At 38.7% G+C, this 22,839-nt stretch overlaps 1 protein-coding gene across 1 annotated transcript in view; it reads left to right on the forward strand.

The window, feature by feature from the left end:
- Positions 1–1,284: 1,284 nt before the first annotated feature.
- LOC115262167 (uncharacterized) overlaps positions 1,285–22,839 on the forward strand; it is a 39,456-nt gene continuing 17,901 nt past the window's right edge. The window contains exon 1 of the mRNA XM_062849098.1: positions 1,285–2,653. Coding sequence (XP_062705082.1) covers positions 2,590–2,653 — 64 coding nt within the window. The 5' untranslated portion in view covers positions 1,285–2,589. The remainder of the gene's footprint in view (positions 2,654–22,839) is intronic.

A 22,839-nucleotide genomic window follows, 5' to 3' on the forward strand; every position in this document is an offset into this window, starting at 1 on the left:
AGGATTTCCTCCAAGATTTATTCCAGGAAGTACTCCAGGAATTCCTACGAGGAATATTCCAGGAATTTCTCCTGCAATTACTCCAGGAAATAAAAATTACAAAAAAAAATAAGTTCGAAAGTTCCTTCAGGACTTCTTCAAGTAAATCCTTCAGGAATTCCTCTAAGAATTCCTCCAGGATGTGCTTTAAAAATTCCTTCACACTTAAATACTTCATGAATTCTTCCAGAAAGTACTCCAGGAATTCCTGCAGGATTTATACAGAAATTACTCCAAGAAATTCTTGGACAAATTCCTGGTAGTCGACTCAAGTACGAGACACTGAAGACGACCATACAGTTGAGGTTCGGAATACGCATCTGTCAAATGATGCAAATTCTTAGTGGAATTAAAAGGAACAATACTTAACTCGATTTTCTTTTTACTTTCTTGAAATAAATTATCATTTGAATCGTCAATAAGTTGTTTCCATATCTTCAATGAACAAGACTGTTGCGCACACATTGTTGATCAATTTTGTTCTCCTGGGTAGGGTGACAATGGGTATTATCGGCAGGTTTGTTCTCTTCGTCATGGGGGATTTTTGTCGGCCAAATTGCCTGAAACTTGGCCATATAATTCAGTTTAGTTGGGAAGGATTCGAGACCAACTCTGAGTTCAATAGGTTTCAGAAAACCCCCAAAGACGAAGAGAACAAAACGGCCGAGAATAGGTTATTTCCCCTACATCACTTTACCGAGTATTTAATTCCAGCTCAATTTTCCTCTGATAAATACCTTTCTTCACTTTGTATGTCACCCAAATTTATCAAATTAAAGCTGACATGCTCTAATATGATATTCAATTCACCTACACAGCCAAACCGATTACTTTCGAATCCCAACACCACAAGTCTCCGAGCGCCACATTCTTGGTCCTTACGATCCTAGGAAGCAAACTGAGATGTGCGAAAGAAACAACCAACCTATCTTCTCAGCAAAACCGGCCCCAGCTCTCCGACCATCCGTGGGAAACTCTCCCTCACCGCGAGAGAGATACGATTTCCCGAAAACCGCTCCCGCCCCGCAAGGATCCGTGTGTGGCGGTAGGGCTAGGAACTTCTAATCCAATTTGGCGAAAATCATTCCACTCGGTCGCCGTGGAAAATTTTTGCACGCGAGAACCGAAATTCCCGAACAGCACCTCGTTCCGGTCGGTCGGCAGTTCTCCCACGGCAGTTGAAGAGCGTGAGAGAGCAAGTGAGAACTGCTTCGACCGATGGGAAAACCAGCAAAGCGGTGGGAAAATCTGTGGCAAGGAACAGCATTTTCACCCGACCCAAGGATCAGTTTGGTGTCGACAATCGCCATCGGAAGGGACGAAAGAATCGCGTGCCGCGTTTGGGTCTGACGAGTTTCCTGTGAACACACAAAAGGGCTTTCCTGAAGCTGGTGGAGTGCGGTTGGCAGCTAAGGGACGGAAAAAAGTCTGATTCCAACCGAAAAACGGTGTGTGCCATTATTGTATCTGATCAGTGACCACACAGAGAAGGCGAAGCGTTCGTTCGGCAAGTGGAGGAAAATCGATATTTTCTCGAGCGCTTTCCTAGGTTCGTTCGGACGGGTAGTGCGTTGTGCTTTTTCTATGCTTTGAAGAACACTATCCGGCATCTATGTGGCTCTCGAAAGTGGAGGTGATTAAAAGAAAGTACGATTTCTTCTGAGGATCTGAGAGAATGAGTTGCAACTGGACGCACGAGGAGAAGTGTCGTGAGGTGGGGAGTGACCTTGGATTATGAATTGTGAAAAATTGTTTCAAGGGTCAACTTCAGTGGATGGCAGATGAAAGCGTGTCTAAGCCAGAAAAATGTGCAAACTTTCCCATTGGGTGCGAGGATTAATTCTCTGCTTAGGTGGAAATTGTTTTTAAAAGGATAATCCTCACCGGTGCGACTAAGCGTGTGCGGGAATAAAAACGTTGCAAACAAGCGTTCTACGCTGAAGTGTTACTGAAGCTCTAAATATCTTTGTGTCTTCGCCTCGTCGTCAGTAAAAAGCGTCAGTGAAATGCTGTTGACCTCTAATGAGATTTGTTGAAATGGCAGAGTGTGAAGTAACGAACGTTGGCAACGTTCCCCAGTCAAAGTGCGACATGGTCGACGGCAAAAGCCTTTCAAAGGTTATTACAGGCCGAGCCTACTTTGGATTAGGGCCCCTAAGCTAAACGGTTCAAATGCGCACCGGATTGACAAAGGTAAAGGAAGAAATGCCGGAAGAAACGGAAAACAACTCGCGTGACTAAGCGCAAAAGGAAGAAAGAAATTCGGAAGAAAAGCCTGCTCGCTTGTTTTCTCTCGGAGGGGTAGGGTGTTGGTGGCAGTCTCGGAATGAAGCACATTGGCCATCTACTTCAGTGTGGTCTGGGAATTCAAAGAACTTCACCAACCCAAGAAGGTGTCCACCGTCTTCGTCGTAGGTAAAAATAAAGAAAAAATCACACGAGTGTTATACAACCAAACCAAAACCGACTATAAAACCAGCCAACACACGCGCCACTCTACAAGACTGAAAAAAAGCAGCCGTTTGGACGACGACAACGCCCGGAACGGAAATGGAATTCATGCTAAGGAATATAATCATATCGCTTCTGATCTTCGTCTTCGGACTGGCCAAAGGTGAGTGTGAACCGACGATGTGGACGATGGAATCCCAAACAGCCGGGCCGTGATTATGTAATTAGTGTGCCGTTAAGGAGTTGTATCAGATAAAGCAAGCAGAAAAAAAGCCAACTCGAACACCTACGACGACTTGAAGGCTTTTTCTTTGCTTGCAGCTTTCCTGCTTGATGTGGGGGAGGTTCAAGCATGTGATAATAAGCGATTGTTAACATGAGAATTAAGGGTGGGAATCCGATTAGTCTGCCAGGTAGAGCTAAGTTGGCGATTTTCTTGGCGAAGGCAATCGTTGTCGTTGAACAGCGGATAAGAATGACGGGGAAAAAGTCGATGAAGGAAAACGATTAGGCGATGAGAAGCTGTTTTTCCAGTGAGTAGCAATTACGCTGACAAATAACAAGCCGACGATGAGTAATGCATTTAAAGCGCACTTCCAGCGAGCAAGTTTATTCCTTATTCTAAAACATGGAGGAGATCTACATTTCTTGATGGTAAAGAAAAACCAGTGGACACCTTTCAAATCTTAATAGATCTTTTTGATATTTCTAACTGTTCTGTAGTTCAGAATCTTGAAATCAACAGCACTATCATCAGGGGGATTCACATATCAGCGTAATTCTCTTATTCTATGGAGTTTTAACTTACACAACAAACGTTATGGCAGAACCATAACCATAAGCTCTATGAACCTTATAATTAGATTTTAGTGGAAAATAATTTTGACCTGTAAGATTTGAATGTACGAGTGTAAAATTTTTTTTTTGATCTTTAATAAACTCTCGCTCGTTGTTGGGGGAAATAAGCCACATTTCCATTATCAATATGCTACGATATTCACAAAATGAAATTTGACGGTCTAAGTAGATAATAATGTTGAGTATTTTTATGTGGACCTAATTGCTGGTTTAATTTCCCAATTCCTTAGATAGCTGTATAGTGTTGGTGGCGGTTAGTTCAACTGGCAAAGAATAGCACTATGGATCGCCTGTTCCAGTGGCAAGAGCCCACTATTCAGGTCCTAATTTATGGTGATATGCGGCTTTATGTTTACCATGCCTATGCATGAATAGTTAGGAGTAGGGGTCGCAGTACCGACCACTATTGGTGAGTACCGGTATTTCGGTACTGGGGTTGACAGTAGACCTGTGCGCCGCCGCGCCACGCCGCCGCCGCCGACATTTTTCGTCCCACGCCGACGCCGACCGAGGTATCGGCGGCGCGCCATACGCCGCTGTTTGTCACGCCGCCGATTTTCATTTTTCGTGCCGATGATCAGTGCACGAAAAAAATTAAGTTCACACAAAGATGATATAAAAAATTCTCACGATCACTATCATAAGAGTTTAACTGCAATAATTGATTTCTCATCATCAAAGAGAAAATCTATTATTCATATTCGGTTACTTTTGCAATTATACACGCTAGTCAAAACCATTCTCTAGCAGATTACCATTAGATTATTTTAAAATGATTAGTATCATACTATTAAGAGAATATCAATATAAAAATCAAACACTAAAGTTATGCCCTTATGAAATTAAAATTAATTTCTAGTGTTTTAGACAAACTCTTATTTATAATTTTTGAAGAAATTCAAATGGAATTTCAGGGTGTCCAATCAAATACAAAACTCCTGGACCTTTTTATCATTTTCATTAGATTTCCTTATTATTTATCATTCACATCTCTCCGGAAGTTTCTTCAAAGATTATTTCAGAAATATTCAGTGATGCTTCCACGAGATCCACCAGAAATTCTTCCGGATAATTCTTCAGGGATGCCTCCAGGATTGATTTTTTTTTTCAGAAAGCCCCTCAGAAAGATCTCGACAGCATCAGCAGTACCTTCAGAAAAAAAACTCCAGGAGTTCCTTCAGAAATTCTTTCAAGGGGATTCGGGGATGCCTCCTAAAGATACACCAGAGATTCATCCAAAAGATCTTTCAAGGATACCCATAGGAAGTCCTTCAGAGATTAGTCTAAGATTTCTTTTAGAGATGCCTTCTGAAGTTCCTTCAGGAATTCCTACAGGAGTTTCTTTAGAAACCTGTAGAGGACTTTCCTCAGAGATCTTTCCAAGAGATCCTTCAGCAATTCCTCTCGAATTTCAACAAGGGATTTTTCCTGATGTTCTGTTGGGATCGCTCAAGGGGATCCTTAAGGGATTACTCCGGGAGTTTCATCAACAACTTCTGCAGGAATTATTTCGGGATATCTTATGATTTTTTTTTCAGAAATTATTTCAGGATGATTCATAAATGCCTCCTGGAGATCCATAAAAAATTCCGTAAGAAGTTTCTTCCAAAGCTCCTGCAGGAGATCTTTAAAAATTAGTCTAGGAGTTTGTGCAGGCATTAAATGCAGGGATTAGTTGTGGGCTCCGTGGCCGTGTGGGTAGAGGCGTCAGTTATCTATCCGTTTCGTAAGCCTCGGAGTGTGGGTTCGATTCCCGCTGCAGTCGGAGAAAACTTTTCGTTAAACGCAAAATTCTTCACTGGGCCACTGGGTGTTATGTGTGTTGCCCGTTGTCATATGTTAGTGCTTGTTCAGTTTGTACAACCTCTGGTTGAAGACGGTGTAGTGTGTAGTGTCTTTATATTATCAAACTCCTTTAGAAATTCTTGCAGGAGTTCTCACAGAAATGAGTTGATTGATTGATTGATTTGTCTTTATTTAAGAGGCTTTCAGCCCTTGGCTAAAAAGAAATTAGTCCAGGAGTTTCTTCAGAGATTCCTCCAGGAATTTCAGGAATTCTTACAGATGTTCCTTCAGAAATTTCTTTTGAATTTCTTCAGGGATTCCTACTGAAGTTCCTTCAGAAATCTCTGCAGGAGTTCTAGGAGGATTTAAGGATTCCTATATAATAGTTCCTTCTAAGATTCCTTCAGGATATCTTTAGGGGATTCCTCGAAAAGTTTCTTTAGGGATTCTTTCATCAGTTTTTCCAAGGATCGCTCCTGGGGTTCTTTCAGATTGTAGATTGAGATTGAGATTTTTCCAGAAGGACTAACGGATCTCTCTAGGAGTTACATCAGAGGTCTCTTCAGAAGCTCGTTCAGGAATTCCTACATAAGTTCTTTTAAGGAATCCCAAGGGGAATCCTGTAGAAATTCCTTCAATAATTTCTTAGGATTACAATCAGACATATCTCCAGGATATTTTAGGATGTTTCATGGAGTTTCTACAAGAATTCGTTCACGATTTCCTTCTGGAATTCTTCCAGGAATTTTTTAACGAATTTCCTTCGAGAATTCTGCCTGGAAATCCTTCGGAGATTCATACCGGATTTCTTTCAGGAATTAATCCTGGAATTCCAACAGGAATTTCTCCTGTAATTTCTATGGGGATTCCACTTGGACTTCCTTCAGGGGTTCCCCTGGACTTTCTTCGAATATTTCTCTTGGAATTCTTTCAGGAATTCCTCTTGGAATATGTGGGGAGATTTTTTCGGGAAATTCTCCAGGAATTCTTTCGAATTCCTTTGAGGATTCCTCTTGAAATTTTTTCGGGGATTCCTCTTGATATTCCGTTGTGGATTCCTCCTGGAATTCCTTCACGGTTTCCTCCAGGAGTTTCTTTTATGATTCCTATTAGAATTCCTCCGGGGATTCCTCCTGGATTTCATTTTGGGATTTCACCTGGAGATCCTTCGGGGATTCCTACTGGTATTCTTACGAGGATTCCTTTTGGAATTCTTTCGGAGATTCCTCCTTGAATTCCTTTTGGAATTCCTTCAGGAAATCCTCCGGGAATACTGTCAGGTATTCCTTCTGGACTTTGCCAAGAGATTCCCCCTGGACTTCCTCAGGGGATTCCTCCTAGAATTAATTCGAAGATTCCTCCTAGAGTTCCTACGCTGACTTCTCCTGGAATTCTTTCGGATATTTTTCCTTGACTTCATATGGGGATTTCTATTGAAATTCCTTCGGGGTTTTCTCTTGAAAATCATTCGATTATTCCGCTGAGAAATCCTTCGGAGCTTCCTCCTAGATTTTCTTCAGGGGTTCCACCTGCGATTCCTACAGGGACTTCTCCTGTAATTTCTTCGGGGATTTCTCCTGAAATTCCTTCAGGAAATCCTCCTGGAATTATGTTGGGTTTTTCTTCTGACCTTCCTTCAGGGATTCCTCATGGACTTCCTTGGGGGCTTCCTCCTGGAATGCAGTCGTGGATTCCTCCTGAAATTCCTTCGAGGATTCCTCCTGGACTTCCTTAGGGGCTTCCTCCTGGAATTCCTTCGGAGTTTTCTCTTGAAAATTTTTCAATTATTCTGTATGGAAATCCTTCGGAGATTCCCCCAGAATTTCTTAAGAGGCTCCCCCTGGGATTCCTGTAGTGATTGCTCCTATAATTTATTTGAGGATTTCTCCTGAAATTCCTTCAGGAAATCCTTCTGGAATAACTTCGGGTATTTCTTCTGAACTTACTTCTGGGATTCTTCGAAGGATTTCTCCTGGAATTACTTCGGGGATTTCTCCAGGAGTTCCTTTGGAGATTCCTCCTGGAATTCCTTCGGATATTCCTCCTTGAATTCTTTCTGAGTTTCCTTTTGGGATTCCTTCAAGGATACTCCTAGAGTTCTTTCAGGGATATCTGCTGAAATGCCCTCGGTATTCCTTCTGGACTTCCTTCACGAATTCCTCCTGAAATCTTCAGGGACTCCTCTTGATATTCCGTCGGGGATTCCACCTGAAACTTTTACGGGAAGTCCTCCTGGAATTTCTTCAGAGATTCCTGCATTTTCTTCGGGGTTTCCTTTGGGTATTCCATCTCGAAATCCTTTGAAAATTCTTTCTGGAATTCCTTTGGGGATTCCTCCTGGACATCCTTCATGGATCCCTCTTACAATTCATTCAAGATTTCTCTTGATATTCCGTCGTGGATTCCTCTGGGAATTCCTACGGGGTTTCCTCCTTAAATTCCTTTGGCGATTTCTCTTAGAAAACCTTTGAAGATTCCTTCGGAAATTCTCCCTGAAATTCCTCATAGAATTCTTCCAAGATTACTCCTGCAATTCCTTTGGAATTTCTTTCATGAATTTCATCGTTGATTTCTCCTTGAATCCCTACGGAAATTCCTCCTGGAATTCGGGGATTCTTCCTAGAGTTCCCTTGGAGATTCCTTCTTGAATTTCTTGACATTCATCCTGGATTTCCTATGGGGATTCTTTTTGATATTCCCTCGGGATTTCCCCTTGAAAAAACTTTTGATGATTTCGCTTGGAATTATTTCGGAGATTTCTCCTGGAAGTTCTTCAGGATTTCCCTTTGGAATTCCTTTGGTGATTCCACTTCAATTTTTTTCGGAGATTCCTCCAGGAATTCCTTCGGGAATTCCTTCTAGAATTCCTTCAAAGGTTCCTTCTACAATTCCTTCGAGGGTTTCTCCTGGGGGTTTCTTTCTTCGAAGATTCCTTTTGATATTCCATCGGAGATTACTTCTGGAATGCCTTCGGGATTCTCTCTTGGAATGCCTTTGGTGATTCCTCTTAGAATTTCTTTGCCAATTCCTCCTAGAATTTTTTCGGGGATTTCTCCAGAAATTCCTTCAGAGATTCCTCCTGGGTATTTTTCTTCGATTCCTTCTAGAAATCCGAATTCTCTTGGAAATTCCCATTGGAACTCTATTGAAGATTCCTTCTGGATTCTCTTGGATTCTGGTTCGAATTTCTTTGGGATTTCTCCTAGATATTTTCCGTTGATTCCTCCTATTAATCCTTAGAAGATTCCTTCTTGTACTCTTTTAGAAATTCCCGCAATTTCGGCGATCCCTGCTCTAATTCCCTTGGGATTCCTTCTTGAATTCATTTGGGGAATCCTCCCCATTCCTTCGGAGTTTTTCCTGGATTTCCTTCTGAAAATCCTCGTACATTTTAATCAGGGATTTCTTCAGAAATTTTTGCAGGGACCTCTCTAAGAAATATTCTTGAACCACCAGAGATTGCTGCAGAAGTTCCTTCAGAGTTTCATACAGCAGTTCCTGCAGAGATTAGTCCGGAATTTTCTCATGGATTCCTTCAGGAGTTTCTTTAAGGTTTCTCCTGGAATTCATTCTGAGATTCCTCTCTTCGTTTAAACGTAATGGTCACGAAAAAGACCAGACTACTAATTCTAGAGCGAAATGACAACTTTTTTTGTTCTGCCAATGTTGACATTATGGTCATATTTTGGTCACGCCGATTCACGCCGCCGCCGCCGCCGCTGAAAGCTGCCACCGGCGTGACGCCGATGACGCCGCCGCCGCCGGCCAAAAATGGCCCTTACGCCGCCGCCGAGCAAAATATAGTCGGCGCACAGGTCTAGTTGACAGTACCGGTAGTATCGGTAAAATACCGGTACTGAGAAATTTTCCACTAAAATAAAGAATAATCTATTTTGCACAGAAAATCTACAATTTACCAGGCATTTGTGGTTTTCAGGGATGCCATTAAAGCTAATCAGAAAATGGTAAATTAAACAAAAAATATCAGATAAAAATGATAGAAAGAAATGAGTTGTATGACTCTGTTTTTGGAGTATTGTTTAGCTTCTGCACAGTTTCACAGGCAGTATCTTGGTCAGTCTAAAATGAAACAGGAACATCCTTTCATGTACCAAATTCAGATAGATTACACAAGGTGAAGACAGCAGAAGATCAAACTATTTTTTTCCTTGATGATGCTATCAACGGATTCTAAAAACTGTAGAAATAACAAGAAACCCTAACCTAACAAGTTTTATTCTAAGCTAATAAATCCATTTAACATTTGCAGAAATGTGTCATATATGAAATGTTTGTTTGTCAAATTACTTGGTTTTAAATAAATGTTTTCGTTTATGTCCATTGCATATTGACTATATTAAGGTGACTCCCTGTATCACTCCTATTTCAGCACTTCTTTTTCGATTCTTATTTCTATCAATCATCGAGCGCCGTACCGGATCTCAGCATGGTCGGTAATACCGGTATTTTCGGTACCGGTACTACCGGTACTACATCCCTAGTTAGGAGGGTCTTATAAAAGCCTAAATAAAAACGGAGTCTGTCGAGTACCAAGGTCCTCCACAGTATTTGCTCTTAGGGCCGATTTCTTCAACGGGATTTCATTTTAAACCAAGCTTAGCAAAGTGTTCAGCCGGGCGTTTTCAAAAATTGGTTTGGACCGTAGACTTTGGCCAGACACCCTGCCCCTCTAAGTCTTCTTGGTTTATGAACAGGCCCAAGGGTATTACACACACTTTCTGGGTAGGAAGGCAATCAACAATATAGTAGTTTTAATGTTCAGTAGGTCGACTCCAGAGGCACGTTCTCCTCTATTCGGAAAATTTGTGTCATTCACTAGCGTGCACAGGGGGCCCTTCTTGCACCCCCCCCCCCCCCCCTCCCTTCTATAAAAATATATACACTACCCGGACTCTCAAAAAGTATTGCAACAATATTGCATCACCCTGACTCACCTCGATATCTTTAAAACCAGCACACCTACGGAAATGTCGCCTTCAGAAAAGTTACTGCTTTTGGTCTTCTGAATAACTTTCCTGAAGACAGCATCTTTGTAAGTCCTCAGGTTTTGGAGATATCGAGGTGAGTCAGGGTGTTGCAATATTGTTGCAATACTTTTTGTGAGTCCGTACTTATGACGGGTAGTGTACAGGTATACCTCGATTTAGTGGACCCTCGATTATATAGACCCTCGATTTTATGTACTTCGATTTTATGTACATTTTACCTCGATTTTATGTACATTTTTAATGGTAAAATTTTTAATACCGGATCAGTTTAATAGTGCAGTTTGTATCATGATGACTTATAATGCAGGGGTTTTCAGCCCTTTTGACACGCGGAGCACTTAATATCAATACATTGTTTGTGGAGCACCCATATTAGCGAGAAAGCTTACCTCATGACATACTTAGTTCTAATCTCATTCTCTCGTAATCTCATACTTCCCCATCATTTTTTTTATAAATATCCCTGGCATTGTCGATGATTACGATGAGCGGAATATATGGGGTGAATTTCTGGCTATATTTTTTACAGATCCCTTAGTAATGACCACATTTTTGGTGGATGCATGCAAACTGCTCATTCGCCAGACTTTTCCTCAAAGTTTTCTAACAAACTTTTGTCAACATTTATTATGACTTCATCACCGAGAATTTTATTATATTCCTGGTATTTTTGGTACATGCCTGCCGATTGAATTCGAAAATTAGCATAGCATAGCATAGCCGACCGTACACATCCTTAGGGGTGGCTGTCGATAGAGACATTTAATGCACCAGAAAAGTTGCCTGGGACTTGACAAACCTTTCATTTAACGAACTCTCGACACCTGGCCAGGTCCTTACGATCAGCGGGGATGGGGAGGAAATGTTGATTAGATATCTACTCAGAATATGTCCAAGAACTTGGCCCACTTCATAGATATCTGGAGTTGGAAATTGGATAGGGTTTAATGGGGTGCTTTCCTTGGCGAAAAAGCAAATATTTGGCCTGCCGATTGAATTCGAAAATTTGTAGCAAATTCCATGACAAGGTAATTGTAATGCTTCGCAGATTACTGACAAGATGTGTGATAAATTATTTCTGGTTCTGTCATGGTAGAATCAGAGCTAGTTAGTCAAGGTTCCCCAATTCCAGTGTCTTTTCACGTGTACATTCCCAAGGATGAATTCCTCAAGGAATCCTTGAAGGATCCGCTTGAGCAATTTTTGAAGGAGCTGCTGGAACAACTTCTGAAATAATCCATGGAACAATTTTTGAAGAAATCCTTGCCGAAATTTCTGAAATAATTCAAGTTATATTCAAGAAGTCTCTAAAGTATCGCTGAAGAAATTTAAAAAAGATCTGAAGCAAATTCTAAATAAATTTCTGAAAACAATGAATATTTTTGGAATAGATGGATTCCGGAGAAGTTCCGGAAGGAATAACTGGAAAGTTTTGATGAAAAGCTTAAAAACCTCTTGATATTTTTGAATAAAAAATCTTGGATAAATCCCCAAATAAAAATACTAAACATTTTTTTTAACGAATGTCTTGAGAAATCCATAGAAAAATTCTGAGAAGAGTATGCTTGGAGGAAATCCTGGAGGAATTTCTGAGAAAATACATAGAGGAATACCCGGCCGATTTTCTGCAAGAATATCTTTCAACCTTTCCATAGCAATCCTCTGTAGATATCTGCAAAATCTGTTGATAAATTTCTGAAGTAATCTTGGATGATTTCCAAAGACTTTCTTAAGGAATCCTTGGAGAAATTTCTGGAGCAGAAATGTCTTGAAGGAATACTTAAAGGAATGTGAATAAATTTTGGAAATTTCCCTTATAATATCTTGTAGCATTCCTGTCTTTAAGGATTGATTTAGAGACAGTTCTTTAGAAAGCTTCTGAGAAAGTTTTGAAGGAGTTTTGAGCTTCTGATTCTCAATGTATCCGTGAATAATATTCTAAAGTTCATGAAGTGTTTTTGAGAAACTTCATGGAAGGGTTTTTAGATGAATGTTGGAATCTGGAGGAATCTCTATTGAAGAAATCCGAAGGAATTCGTAAATAAATTTATGGAACAATCTATGCAAGATTTTTTGAACCCATGCAACATTTTTGGAAGCTATCCGTGAAAGACTTTCTTAAGGTGTTCTTGGAAAAAAATTAAATAACATTCAAAAGCCTAGAGGAATCCCTAGAAGATTATGTGAAAACAAATTCTGATTGAATTTCTTTAAAATTTCCTGGATGATTTTTTGAACTAAATCTACGAACAGTTTTCAAAGAAGTCCCTGAAAGGGTTCCTTTAAGAATACCTGGAAGATTTTTTTCAGGAACTCATGAAAGATTTTTTTAACCAATCCTAGGATGGATTTTAGCAAGAGTCCATGAAAGTATTATCGGAATATCTGAAGAAGTTTGTTCTAAGTCATCCTTGGAGAAATTTGTAAAGAAATCCATGGAGGAAAATCTAGAGATATTTTAGAAGAAAGTATTAGTCGAATTTATAACAAAAGCCATGGGAGATTATATGAAAGACCCCCTCGAAATATTTGTGATGGAACTTCCAGGGTAGTTTCTATAGGAATCCCTGGAGAAAATTTCCGATAGTTTCTCACATTTTTTTAAGAAACCCTCGAGGAATTTCTAGAGAAATCCCAGGAAGTTTTTTTTCTGACAGAAATTTAGATTCAAAAAAATCCTTGGAGCAATTTCTAAAGCAAACCTCGGAGAAAGTTTTGGAATAAATCCTTGGGGAATCGTTTGAGAGAATGATTAAAGGAATTTCCAAAGGATTTTTCGCGAAAAAATCTAAAAAAGTCTCAAAAAAGGCAAAGGAGGAATTTCTAAAAAATATCATACACAACTCTTTCTGAAACTTCTGGAGAAATCCCTAGTGAAATATCAGTAGAAATTGGAAGTTTTTGTTGGAATTTTTGGTGAAATCCTTGAAAGAATTTTCAAAGTAACCCCAGTTCAAATTTTTGAAGGAACTTTTGAAATATTTTCTGAAAAATAGTTTCTGGAGGCATCGCTGAAAGTTTTATTAAAGGAATCTCTGGAGAAATTTCTCAAATGTCTAAAGATATTTCTGAAGGAATCTCTGAACGCATTTTTGTAGGAATCCCTAGAGGAATTTCAACACATTTTCATAAATAAGTTTTTGACCAAAAGTGGAGGAATTTCAGAAGTAAATCATGAAAGATGTTTTGAAACAATTCTTTGTGAAATTTATAGAAAAGAAGGAATTTCTAAACAAATCTATGAAGAAAATTTCCAAATGTATCCATGGAAGATTTTTTGAATCCGTGAAGGATTTTTTGGCCGAATACTCGGACAAGTTTCCGCAAACAAAAATAGAATAGAAGAATTTCCGAAGAATTCTCGGTAGATTTTCTATAGAAATCTCCAAAATATTTCCTATTAAGCGGCCATTATAGAGTCTGTCAGCTCCTCAATAGAATTATATTCACCTCCTGGTGAATTATAGTGCCTCGTGGTTACTTGGGTCTTGAACGAATGCCAAGAGAAGTTCAAGAATAAATAATCAAAATAATTTCTGAAGTAATCCCTGTGCGAATTTCTCGAACAATCTCTGAAACGATTTGTGAAAAATCATGGAGGAATTGGTGAAGCAAATCTTGCCAAATTTCGTTGAATAATTCTTTGTGACTCTTCTGGAGGAACACATGGAAGATTTTCTGAAATATTCTGTAACATGATGATTTGATGTGGGAAGTTTTATTCGGATACCGTCGTAATAAATTTGAGATTTTTAATTTGGGTTTACTTAATTTTATTTAACACCCCAGAGTTGCAACAAAAGGCGATCGAGCAGATAACGGCACAAACCTACACTAATCATATAGAAAAATCGTTCGGCAAATACAGCACAACTAGTAACCACGCTCTATCAAGTGCTTCTCACGAATCTCTCAATTTCCGAAGGAACTCCTTGAGGAAGCTCACATGGGATCCCTGGGATTCATGCAAATAACGTCATTGTGTATATCCATTGCTTAAAATATGGCTTTTAAATCAACCATACATAGTTTTGGAGACAAAAGTTTTTGATCGCAGCAAAATAGTGAGATAGTGGTTTATTCATTATTTAGCGACAATTACTAATATATGCCAAAAACTCCGAGCCTTTTATCAAAAACTCAATTTTCATGCAGTTTATATGTTTTGGTACATTTTGGTATAAAATTTACATAAAAATTAAATAACAAATTTTGCTTCGATTTTATGTAAAATTCGATTTTATAGACATTTCGAAAACTGAAATGTCCACTAAATCGAGGTATACCTGTATATGAGAAATATGGTGCGAACGTCGAACGATGCAACCCTTCGAGCGTTAATAGCATGTCATGCACCATATTGAGATTAATTGAATTATATTGCCGTCAAATGCAGTATACTGACACCATGCAGCCTTTTCAAGTTCCATGCACCATCTGAGCATCTCATATATCATCTAAGCATTTCATTCACATTAGAATTTTTCAGGCTCCATTTTGGCATATCGTACACCAAATTATATTCCATGTAACTAATCCATGTTGGCTTCCGTACCACATTAAATTCTATGCACCATTATGGCGTGAGCATAACGTAAAATACTTTTTTCTGTATTCTATGCACCATTTTTTCAATTCGTGCACCTATTTATGCAACATGTTGATAATCACTGAATAACGGTGACGACTAATGCAGATCAATAGCATCATGCACCTTCTTCAAACCTTTCCATCTTATGCACCATTATGATGTGGTTCACATATGAATCCCATGCACCATTTTGGCATTTCGAATACAAAATAGCATTCCATGTACCTGGACCATATTGATTTCTGTGTCACATTGAGTTTCTTGCACCATTTTTGCAAAATAGTGCACCTACATATGGAACATGTTGAGTACAACAGAATCATGGTGATACTAATGCACCATACAGACATCATGCAGCTGTTTACATTCCGTGCATCACCATGATGTTCACAAAAACATCTAAGCACCATCTCACGCGTCATCTTAGCATTTTATTCACATTTGAATTTTATAGGTTCCATTTTGGCATACCGTTCAACAAATTGTACTCCATATACCTGGTCCATGTTGACTTCTGCACCACATTAAATTCTATGCACCGTTTTTACAGTTTTTGCACCTTGGATAAAACCACGCAATACTGAGAATCACTGAATCATGGTGGCAACTAATGCACCACTGACACATACAATTTCTTAGTATTCCTTGTAAACCCATGATGTTCTCAGAATCATATAGGCATCCATGCTGATCGCACGCATCATCTTTTAACTAATCAGTAATGTCAGCACCATATTTAAATAACGTGCACCATTTTGGCATTTCGTATTTCAAAACTGTATTCCATTTACGTGAACCATGGCGACTTCGGCGCCACATTGAATTCCAAACACTATTTTTTCAATTCGTGCACCTAGCCATAAATAATGTCGAGTATCTCTGAATAACGGTGACCACTAATACAGCACACTAACATCATGCACCTTCCTCAAAGCGTCCACAGGATCATCTTGGTATCTACGCACTATGCTGATCTAATGCACTGTCTTTTAATTAACTAAGAATCTAATGCATCATACTGATATGCACCATCATGAAATTTCATGCACCATTTCAGCGTTTATTTTATTATCTAGGCGTCGGATGCACCATTGGGGTGTGAGCATCACATAAAATATATTTTTTTATTGTATTCTATGCATCATTTTTGCAATTTGTGCATCTGACCATGTAACATGATGATAACGGTGACAACAAATGCAGCACACTAGCATCATGCGCCTCCTTCAAAGCTTTCCATGTTCCATTTTGGCATTCGCTTTATTATCTAGGCACCATTATGATGTGGTTTACTTATGAATTCGATGCACCATTTTGACATTTCGCATACAAAATAGCATTCCATGTACCTGGACCATGTTGATTTCTGTGCCACATTGAGTTTCTTGCACCATTGCACGAATTGCAAGTGCACCTAAGTATGAAACATGTTGAGTATAACACAATCTTGGTGAACTAATGCACCATACTGACATCATGCAGCTTCTTTGCATTTCATGCACCACCATAATGTTAACAGAATCATTTAGGCACCATCTTTGAATCAAATATGTGTCTAATTGCGAAATCATGCACCTTCGTTAAATTTCATGTACTACTAAAGCTTTTCAAGAGTAATCGTGGCGTTCACTATATCATCTAGGCATCTATTGCACCATTATTATTATTATATGAAAATTCTTACATCAAAATAGCAATTCAGGTACCATGATCCATGCCAACTCAACTGGCATCATGCACCATCTTTGAATACCATGCCCCATATCAATGATCTCAGTGTTATCTAGGGATCCTCTACACCACGGTGACATCATGCACCTTTATTGCCGCACGTAATTTGATTTTCATGCAGCAACTATTTGAACACCATCTCCGAATCCCCTGCTTCAACTATTCTATATATCAAATTTCGATTACTTGCCACGCATGCTTTATCTTGACGTTCCCTTGATCATTAAGGTATATGATGTACCATACTCACATCACACACCTTTTTAAAAATCCATGCACCTTCTTGGTGCTCATCAAGGTGTTCATATTATCATCAGGGCATTCTATACGCCACAATTGAATTTTATACCATTTTTTTAATTCGCGTATCAAAATAGCACTCCATGGATCATTTTGAGAAACACTCTACCACCTCGAGGAATTCCAGGAGAAATCCCTGGAGGAATTTCAGGAGGAATCCCTGAAGGACCTTCTGGAGGACAAAAGGACTAAAGGAGTGCTTGAAAGAATTCTTGAAGGAAACTCTCAAAAACTGCTGGAGAGTCTAAAGAAATTCATGTAGAATTTCCAGGAGGAACTATTAAAGGAATTGCTGAAGAAATTTTTAAAGGAAACCCCTGTAGGAATTTCAGGAGGAAACCCTGGAGGCATTCCTAAAGGAATCCTCAAAGAATTTCCTGGAGGAATCCGTAGAGGAATTCTCGGAGGAATCCGTAGAGGAATTCCTGGAGAAATATGTAGAGGATTTCCTGGAAGAATGCATGGAGGAATTTCTGGAAAAATATTTCGAGCAATTCCTGGAGAAACTTTTGGAGGAAATCCCTGGAAGCACCTTGGAGGAGTTTCTGGAGGAATGTTTGAAGGAACTCCTCGAGAAATTTCTAAAGAAACACCTTAAGAAATTGCTTGAGGATTTTTTTGAGGAATTTCTGAAGAAATACATTAATGAATCTCTGGAGGGATTCCTGAAGAAATTCCTGGAGAAATTCCTGGAGGAATTCTGGGAATAGTTCCGATAGACATTCTTTTAGGATTCTCTGGAGGATTTCTGGCAAAACTTCCTAGATGATTTTCTGGAGGATTTCCTGGAGGAATTTATGGACTTCTTCTTCGGGAAATTTCTAAAAAAAATCCTGGAGAAATTTTTGAGGAAATTTTGCAGAAATTTGTGAATGAATCCCTGGAGGAATTCTTGAATAAATTCCTTGAGTATTTCCTTGAGAGGCATCCTTGGAGGAATTCCTGGAAGAGTTCCGTGAGAAATTCTTTTAGGATTTTTTGGAGGAATCCGTGGAGAAAATATTGAAGGAATTCTGGCAAACATTCCAAAAACATTTATCCTAAACAAAATTTCAGGAAAAATCTCTGGAGAAATTCTTGAATTATTAACTGGAGGAATTATTTGAGGAATTTCTGGAGAAATGTATAATGCTTCAGCCCAGTTTCGAATTTGAAAGGAATCGATCTTGACCGATTCCTGGCAGGAACTTTCTACAGTGACTGCCATTTGAATTGTCATTTCTTCGCAATCGCGTACTGCGATCGGAGAAAAACGGTTTCTCTTGCGATTCAGGCAAGGAATTTCCCATGCATCAAGATAGGCCGAGAAATCCCTTCCGATCTGCAAACAGCCCTTTCCTGGAGAAATTTCTAAAGTACAGGTCGGACTCGATTATCCGGAGTCGGGTTCTGAAGCTTCCCAGATTGATATCTGGTAAACGGAATGCTGTAAAAAGCTGAAATTTTGACTGAATGTTAATTTAAGTTGGCCTAACAAATTGTCGAAATTTCACCTTCATACAACATGCCATTCCCAAGATACATGTTGGGGAAGCTCCAGAACCCGACTCCGGATAATCGAGTCTGACCTGTAATGTCTGAAGGAACTCCTCGAGGAATTTTTGAAGGAACACCTCGAAGAATTTCTGAAGGAATTTCTGGAGAAATTTTTGGATGAATTTCTGAAGTAATTCATTAATGAATCTCTGGAAGAATTCCTGAAGAAATTCCTGGAGAATTTTCTTGAGGAATCCTGGAGAAATGTATCTGGAAGTGTTCCGAGAGAAACTCCTTTAAGATTTTCTGGAGCAATCCTTGGAGGAATTTCTGTAAGAAATCTCTGGAGACATCTTTGGGGACATTCCGGAGGAATATCTGAAGGAATACCTGGAGGATTTGTTTTGATGAGTTTCTGAAGAAATTCTTTAATGAAGCGCTGGAGGATTTTTTTTAGGAACATCTGAAGAAACTCAGTAATGAATCCCTAGAGGAATTTCCGAAGAAATTCTTTGAAAAAATGTTGGAGAAATCCTTGTAGGAATCCGTGGAGGATTTCCTGGAGAAGTTTTTCGTAGAATTCCTGGAAGCATTCTTGAAAGAGTTCTGGGAGGCATTCCTCTAGGATTCTCTGGAGGAACTCTGGCAATAATTCCAAGAGGATTTCTGGAGGAATTCCTGGAAGGATTTCTGGAGGAATTTTAGAAAGATTTTCTGAAGAATTTCATTTATGAATCTGTGGGGGAATTCCTGAATAAATTCCTTCAGAATTTCTTGGATAATTTTCTGGGGAAATCCATGGAAGAATCCTTGGAAGAATGTTTCAAGGAAATCCTGGAAGACATCGGTGAGAAATTCCTTTAGGATTTTCTGGAAGAATCCGTGGAGCAATTTCTTTAGGAATCCTGGAGGATGTATTGGGGGAATTCTGGCAGACATTTCTAGCAGATTTTTTCTAGAAAAAATTCAGGAGGAATTCCTGGTGTATTTGTTGGAGGAATTTCTGAATGAATTATTTGAGGAATTTCTGGAGAAATATATGAGGCTTCCTGAAAAAAAGTTCTGGAGAAATTCCTGGAGGATTCCCTAGAGAAACTCCTCGCAGAATTCCTGTAAGAGTTCAGGGAGAAATTTCTTTAGTGTAATCGAAGGCCGCCTCAGGCGGTAAAGATTAAATAAATAAACAAACAACAATCAACCAATTTCTTTTGCATTTTCTGAAGGAATTCCTGGTAAAAATCCCTGGCGGCATCTTGGAAGAATTTCTTGAAGAGTTTTTGGTGGAATTTCTGGAGGAATTCATGCACGAATTTCGATTTTTCTCTTTGGGAGTCTGATGTTCGCATTAAATCCTGATTTTGTATGGATTGATAATACATCTGGCTGTATAAAGCTGAAATTCTGACTCACTTAAAACCAACATCGTAATAATAACTTAATAAGTCAAAAGTTCAACTTCGTACATTTTGAATAATCAAGTCTGGTATGTACGTATGATACAAGAAATTTGTGCTTTCGGCGAACCATTGTTTCGGCAATTTATTTAAGAATTTATTAGGTAATATTTTTGGACTTTGATACTAACACCTTTTACGCATCCTTTGAAAATTTCATTGGGAAATTTCTTCGGCAATTCCATTAGGATTTTAGTTGGCTTTTTATTTCATTAGCAAATCCTTTGAAATGTTTTCTCGGGATTTCCTTCGCCAATTTTTTAGTAGTATTTCAAGCATTGTTTTGTTAATGTCAGCAATACTATTGATGTTTGCTTTTTACAATTCTCCAATTACTCGTTAGGCAATTGCTTTGGGGATTATTTTAGTGAAGCCTTTGGTAATTCATTCGACAATGACTCTGGGAACTCCCTCACATTTTCTTATTTTGGAAATGTCTTCATTCTACTTTTTTTTTTATTTTCGTCGATTTTTGTACTCATCATCTATGCTATTCGGTATACCTTCGCCAATTCCTTCGAAAACTCCTCCGGAAATTTGTGTATAATTCGCTTCTATAATATTAATGAAAATTGTTTGTACAATTCATTCTAGATTTATTCATTATTTATGTAAGGAATTCCGGTAGTAGATTATTTCGGAGTGCCTTCGGCAAATCCAATGCTGCTTGAATTGATCATTTCATTGATAATTTCATTCGAAGGAATATTTTGGAAACTTCGATTAGTACTTTGGGAACTTCTTCGGTAACTCCTTTGGAAATTGATTCCGCAAATTTCTTAAAGATTTCCTTCGGGAATTTATTTGAAAAAAAAAATCTTTGGTGGTACTTTAAAAATTCTGTTACGGTGATTCTATGGCAATTACTTTTGGAATTCTTTTTAAATTTTCTTAAGAAATTCCTTTGATGATTTCGGATTTTTTTTTAGAATTTCTTCTATTTTTTTTGTGAATGTTTGTGGAAATTTTTATAGAATATATTTCGGCAATTTAATTAGAGACTGGATCCAGCCAATTTAAAAAAAAGCCCTAATATTTTCTTCAGGAATTCCTCTGGTAATTCTTATATGAATTCTTTGGTAACTACTTTGAAAATTCTAGGGTAATTTTAATGGCAATTTTTCCAGCAATTTCTTTGGGAAATTGTCGGGAAGTTTTTTTTGTAAATTTCATAGAATTTTCTTTTGAGGCGAACCAACCGAGGGTCGAAAACCTCATAAAGACAATAACAATAATTATAATGGAATTTTCTTTGAGAAAGTCGAGTTGAGGATTTCTGAATTTCCAGTTCAGCAATTTTCGGAAGCAATGAATATAAATACTAATAAATCAAAAAGAAATTGCCTAAGAAATTTGCAAAATAACTGAGAAAGAGATTATTGAAAAAATTTTAGAGAAATAGCCATTAAAATTATAGCAAAAAAAATCCAAAGATATTGCTGATCAAATTGCCGAAAAAAACCCAAAGAAATGGCCATACTGCGGTCTAGCGAATACGGAGTCGTGGGTTCGAATCTACCAGATTTTTTTCTCACAAATTCACATCTCCATTTATCAATTAGCAACATTCTGTGTCCTCTAATTATTTACAAGTTTCCCCGTACATTCCTATAGGATTTCACAAGAGATTTCCCTAGTAATACCTCCTATGATTTCTCTGGAAATTCCAACTATTACTGAAATGCGTTTAGGGATTCGTCTAGAGATTTTTATTGGGATTCAACTGGAATTCCTTGAAGAAGGCTAAGAGGAATTCCAGGAGTAATACCATGGTTAATTTCTAGAGAAAAACATGAATAACAACTCGAGAGGATCGATACGCGTATTTCGACTACCACTTGTAATCTTCCTCAGTGTCAGTTATCAGTGAGTGGATAACTGACACTGAGGAAGATTACAAGTGGTAGTCGAAATACGCGTATCTGTCAAAGGATAAGCAACATAGGGCGGAATTAAAAGGTACGGAACTGATTACACTCATTCGAAGAGGGTATTCTGCTTAGAGGGTTCGAAAAGTCGGTACAAGAACTCTAGAGGAATATCCGGAGGAATCTTTAGAAAAAATCCTAGAAAAATTAAAGGCATTTCTGGAAGTATCCTAGGAAAGATGAATCCCAGCAAGAATGCCAAGAGATATCCCTAGAGGATTCCTGGAGGAATCCAAAGAGAAATATTCGGAGAAAACCCAGGAAAAAAATTTCCTTCAGGATTTTAGGAGGCAACACCGAAGGTACTTCTGCAAGGCTCCTACGAAGATTAGCTTGAATAATCCCAGCAAGTTCTCAAAGAAATCCCTGGAGAAATTCTTAAAAGGATCTCAAGAAGATTTCCGGGAAGTATTACAGTAAGAATTTCTGGAGGAGTCCTAGGAGGAATTGCTGGAAGAACCACAGCAAGAATAGATTGGGAAATCCAGCTGAAATTTCTGGAGGAAGGCCAAGAGGTACCTTGAGGAATTCCATGAGAAATTTATGAGAGAATCCTTGGCTAAAATTTCTTGGATAAAAATTCCTGGACGAATCACTGGAGAGCTTTTGAAGAAATCACAGGAAAAATCTCAGGGGGTATTCTTAGAAGGATTGTAGAAATCTCAGCAGAAATCCTAGGATGAATTGCTGGAGGAAACTATACAGGAATTTCTAGAGAAATCCCATCAGGAATGCCTGGGGGAATCCAAAGAAAAAAAACCTTGGAATACCTAGAGTAGTCCCTGCAAGAACTGGTAGAGATATTCTGGAAGAATCAATAGAGAAGGCCCTGAAGGATTCGTAGGAGGAATTTCTGAAGGAATTTCAGGAAGATTTCCCGAGAATGGATCCCAAGAATTCCATTCGTATAGGAATCACTAGAAGAATTTCTGGACGAGTCATTATAAAAATTTCTGGAGGAATTGCTGGAAGAATCGCAGGAGGAGTTTGAAGTATACTTGGAGGAAGGCGAAAAGTAGATTCTTCAGGAAATCCATGAGGAATTTGTGGAGGAATCTTTGAATAACAATCAAAGGAATTTCTTTGGTAGAATAATCAAAGGAATTTCTGCAAGAATTCCAGGGAGATTGCCTGGAAAGATCCCAGCAAAAAAGCCAGGAGAAAGCTCTAGAAGAATCCGTAGCATAATTTCTGAAGTATCACAGTTAGAATTTTTG

The sequence above is a fragment of the Aedes albopictus genome, chromosome 2, assembly GCF_035046485.1.
Source record: "Aedes albopictus strain Foshan chromosome 2, AalbF5, whole genome shotgun sequence".
Classification (NCBI taxonomy): Eukaryota; Metazoa; Arthropoda; class Insecta; order Diptera; family Culicidae; genus Aedes; species Aedes albopictus.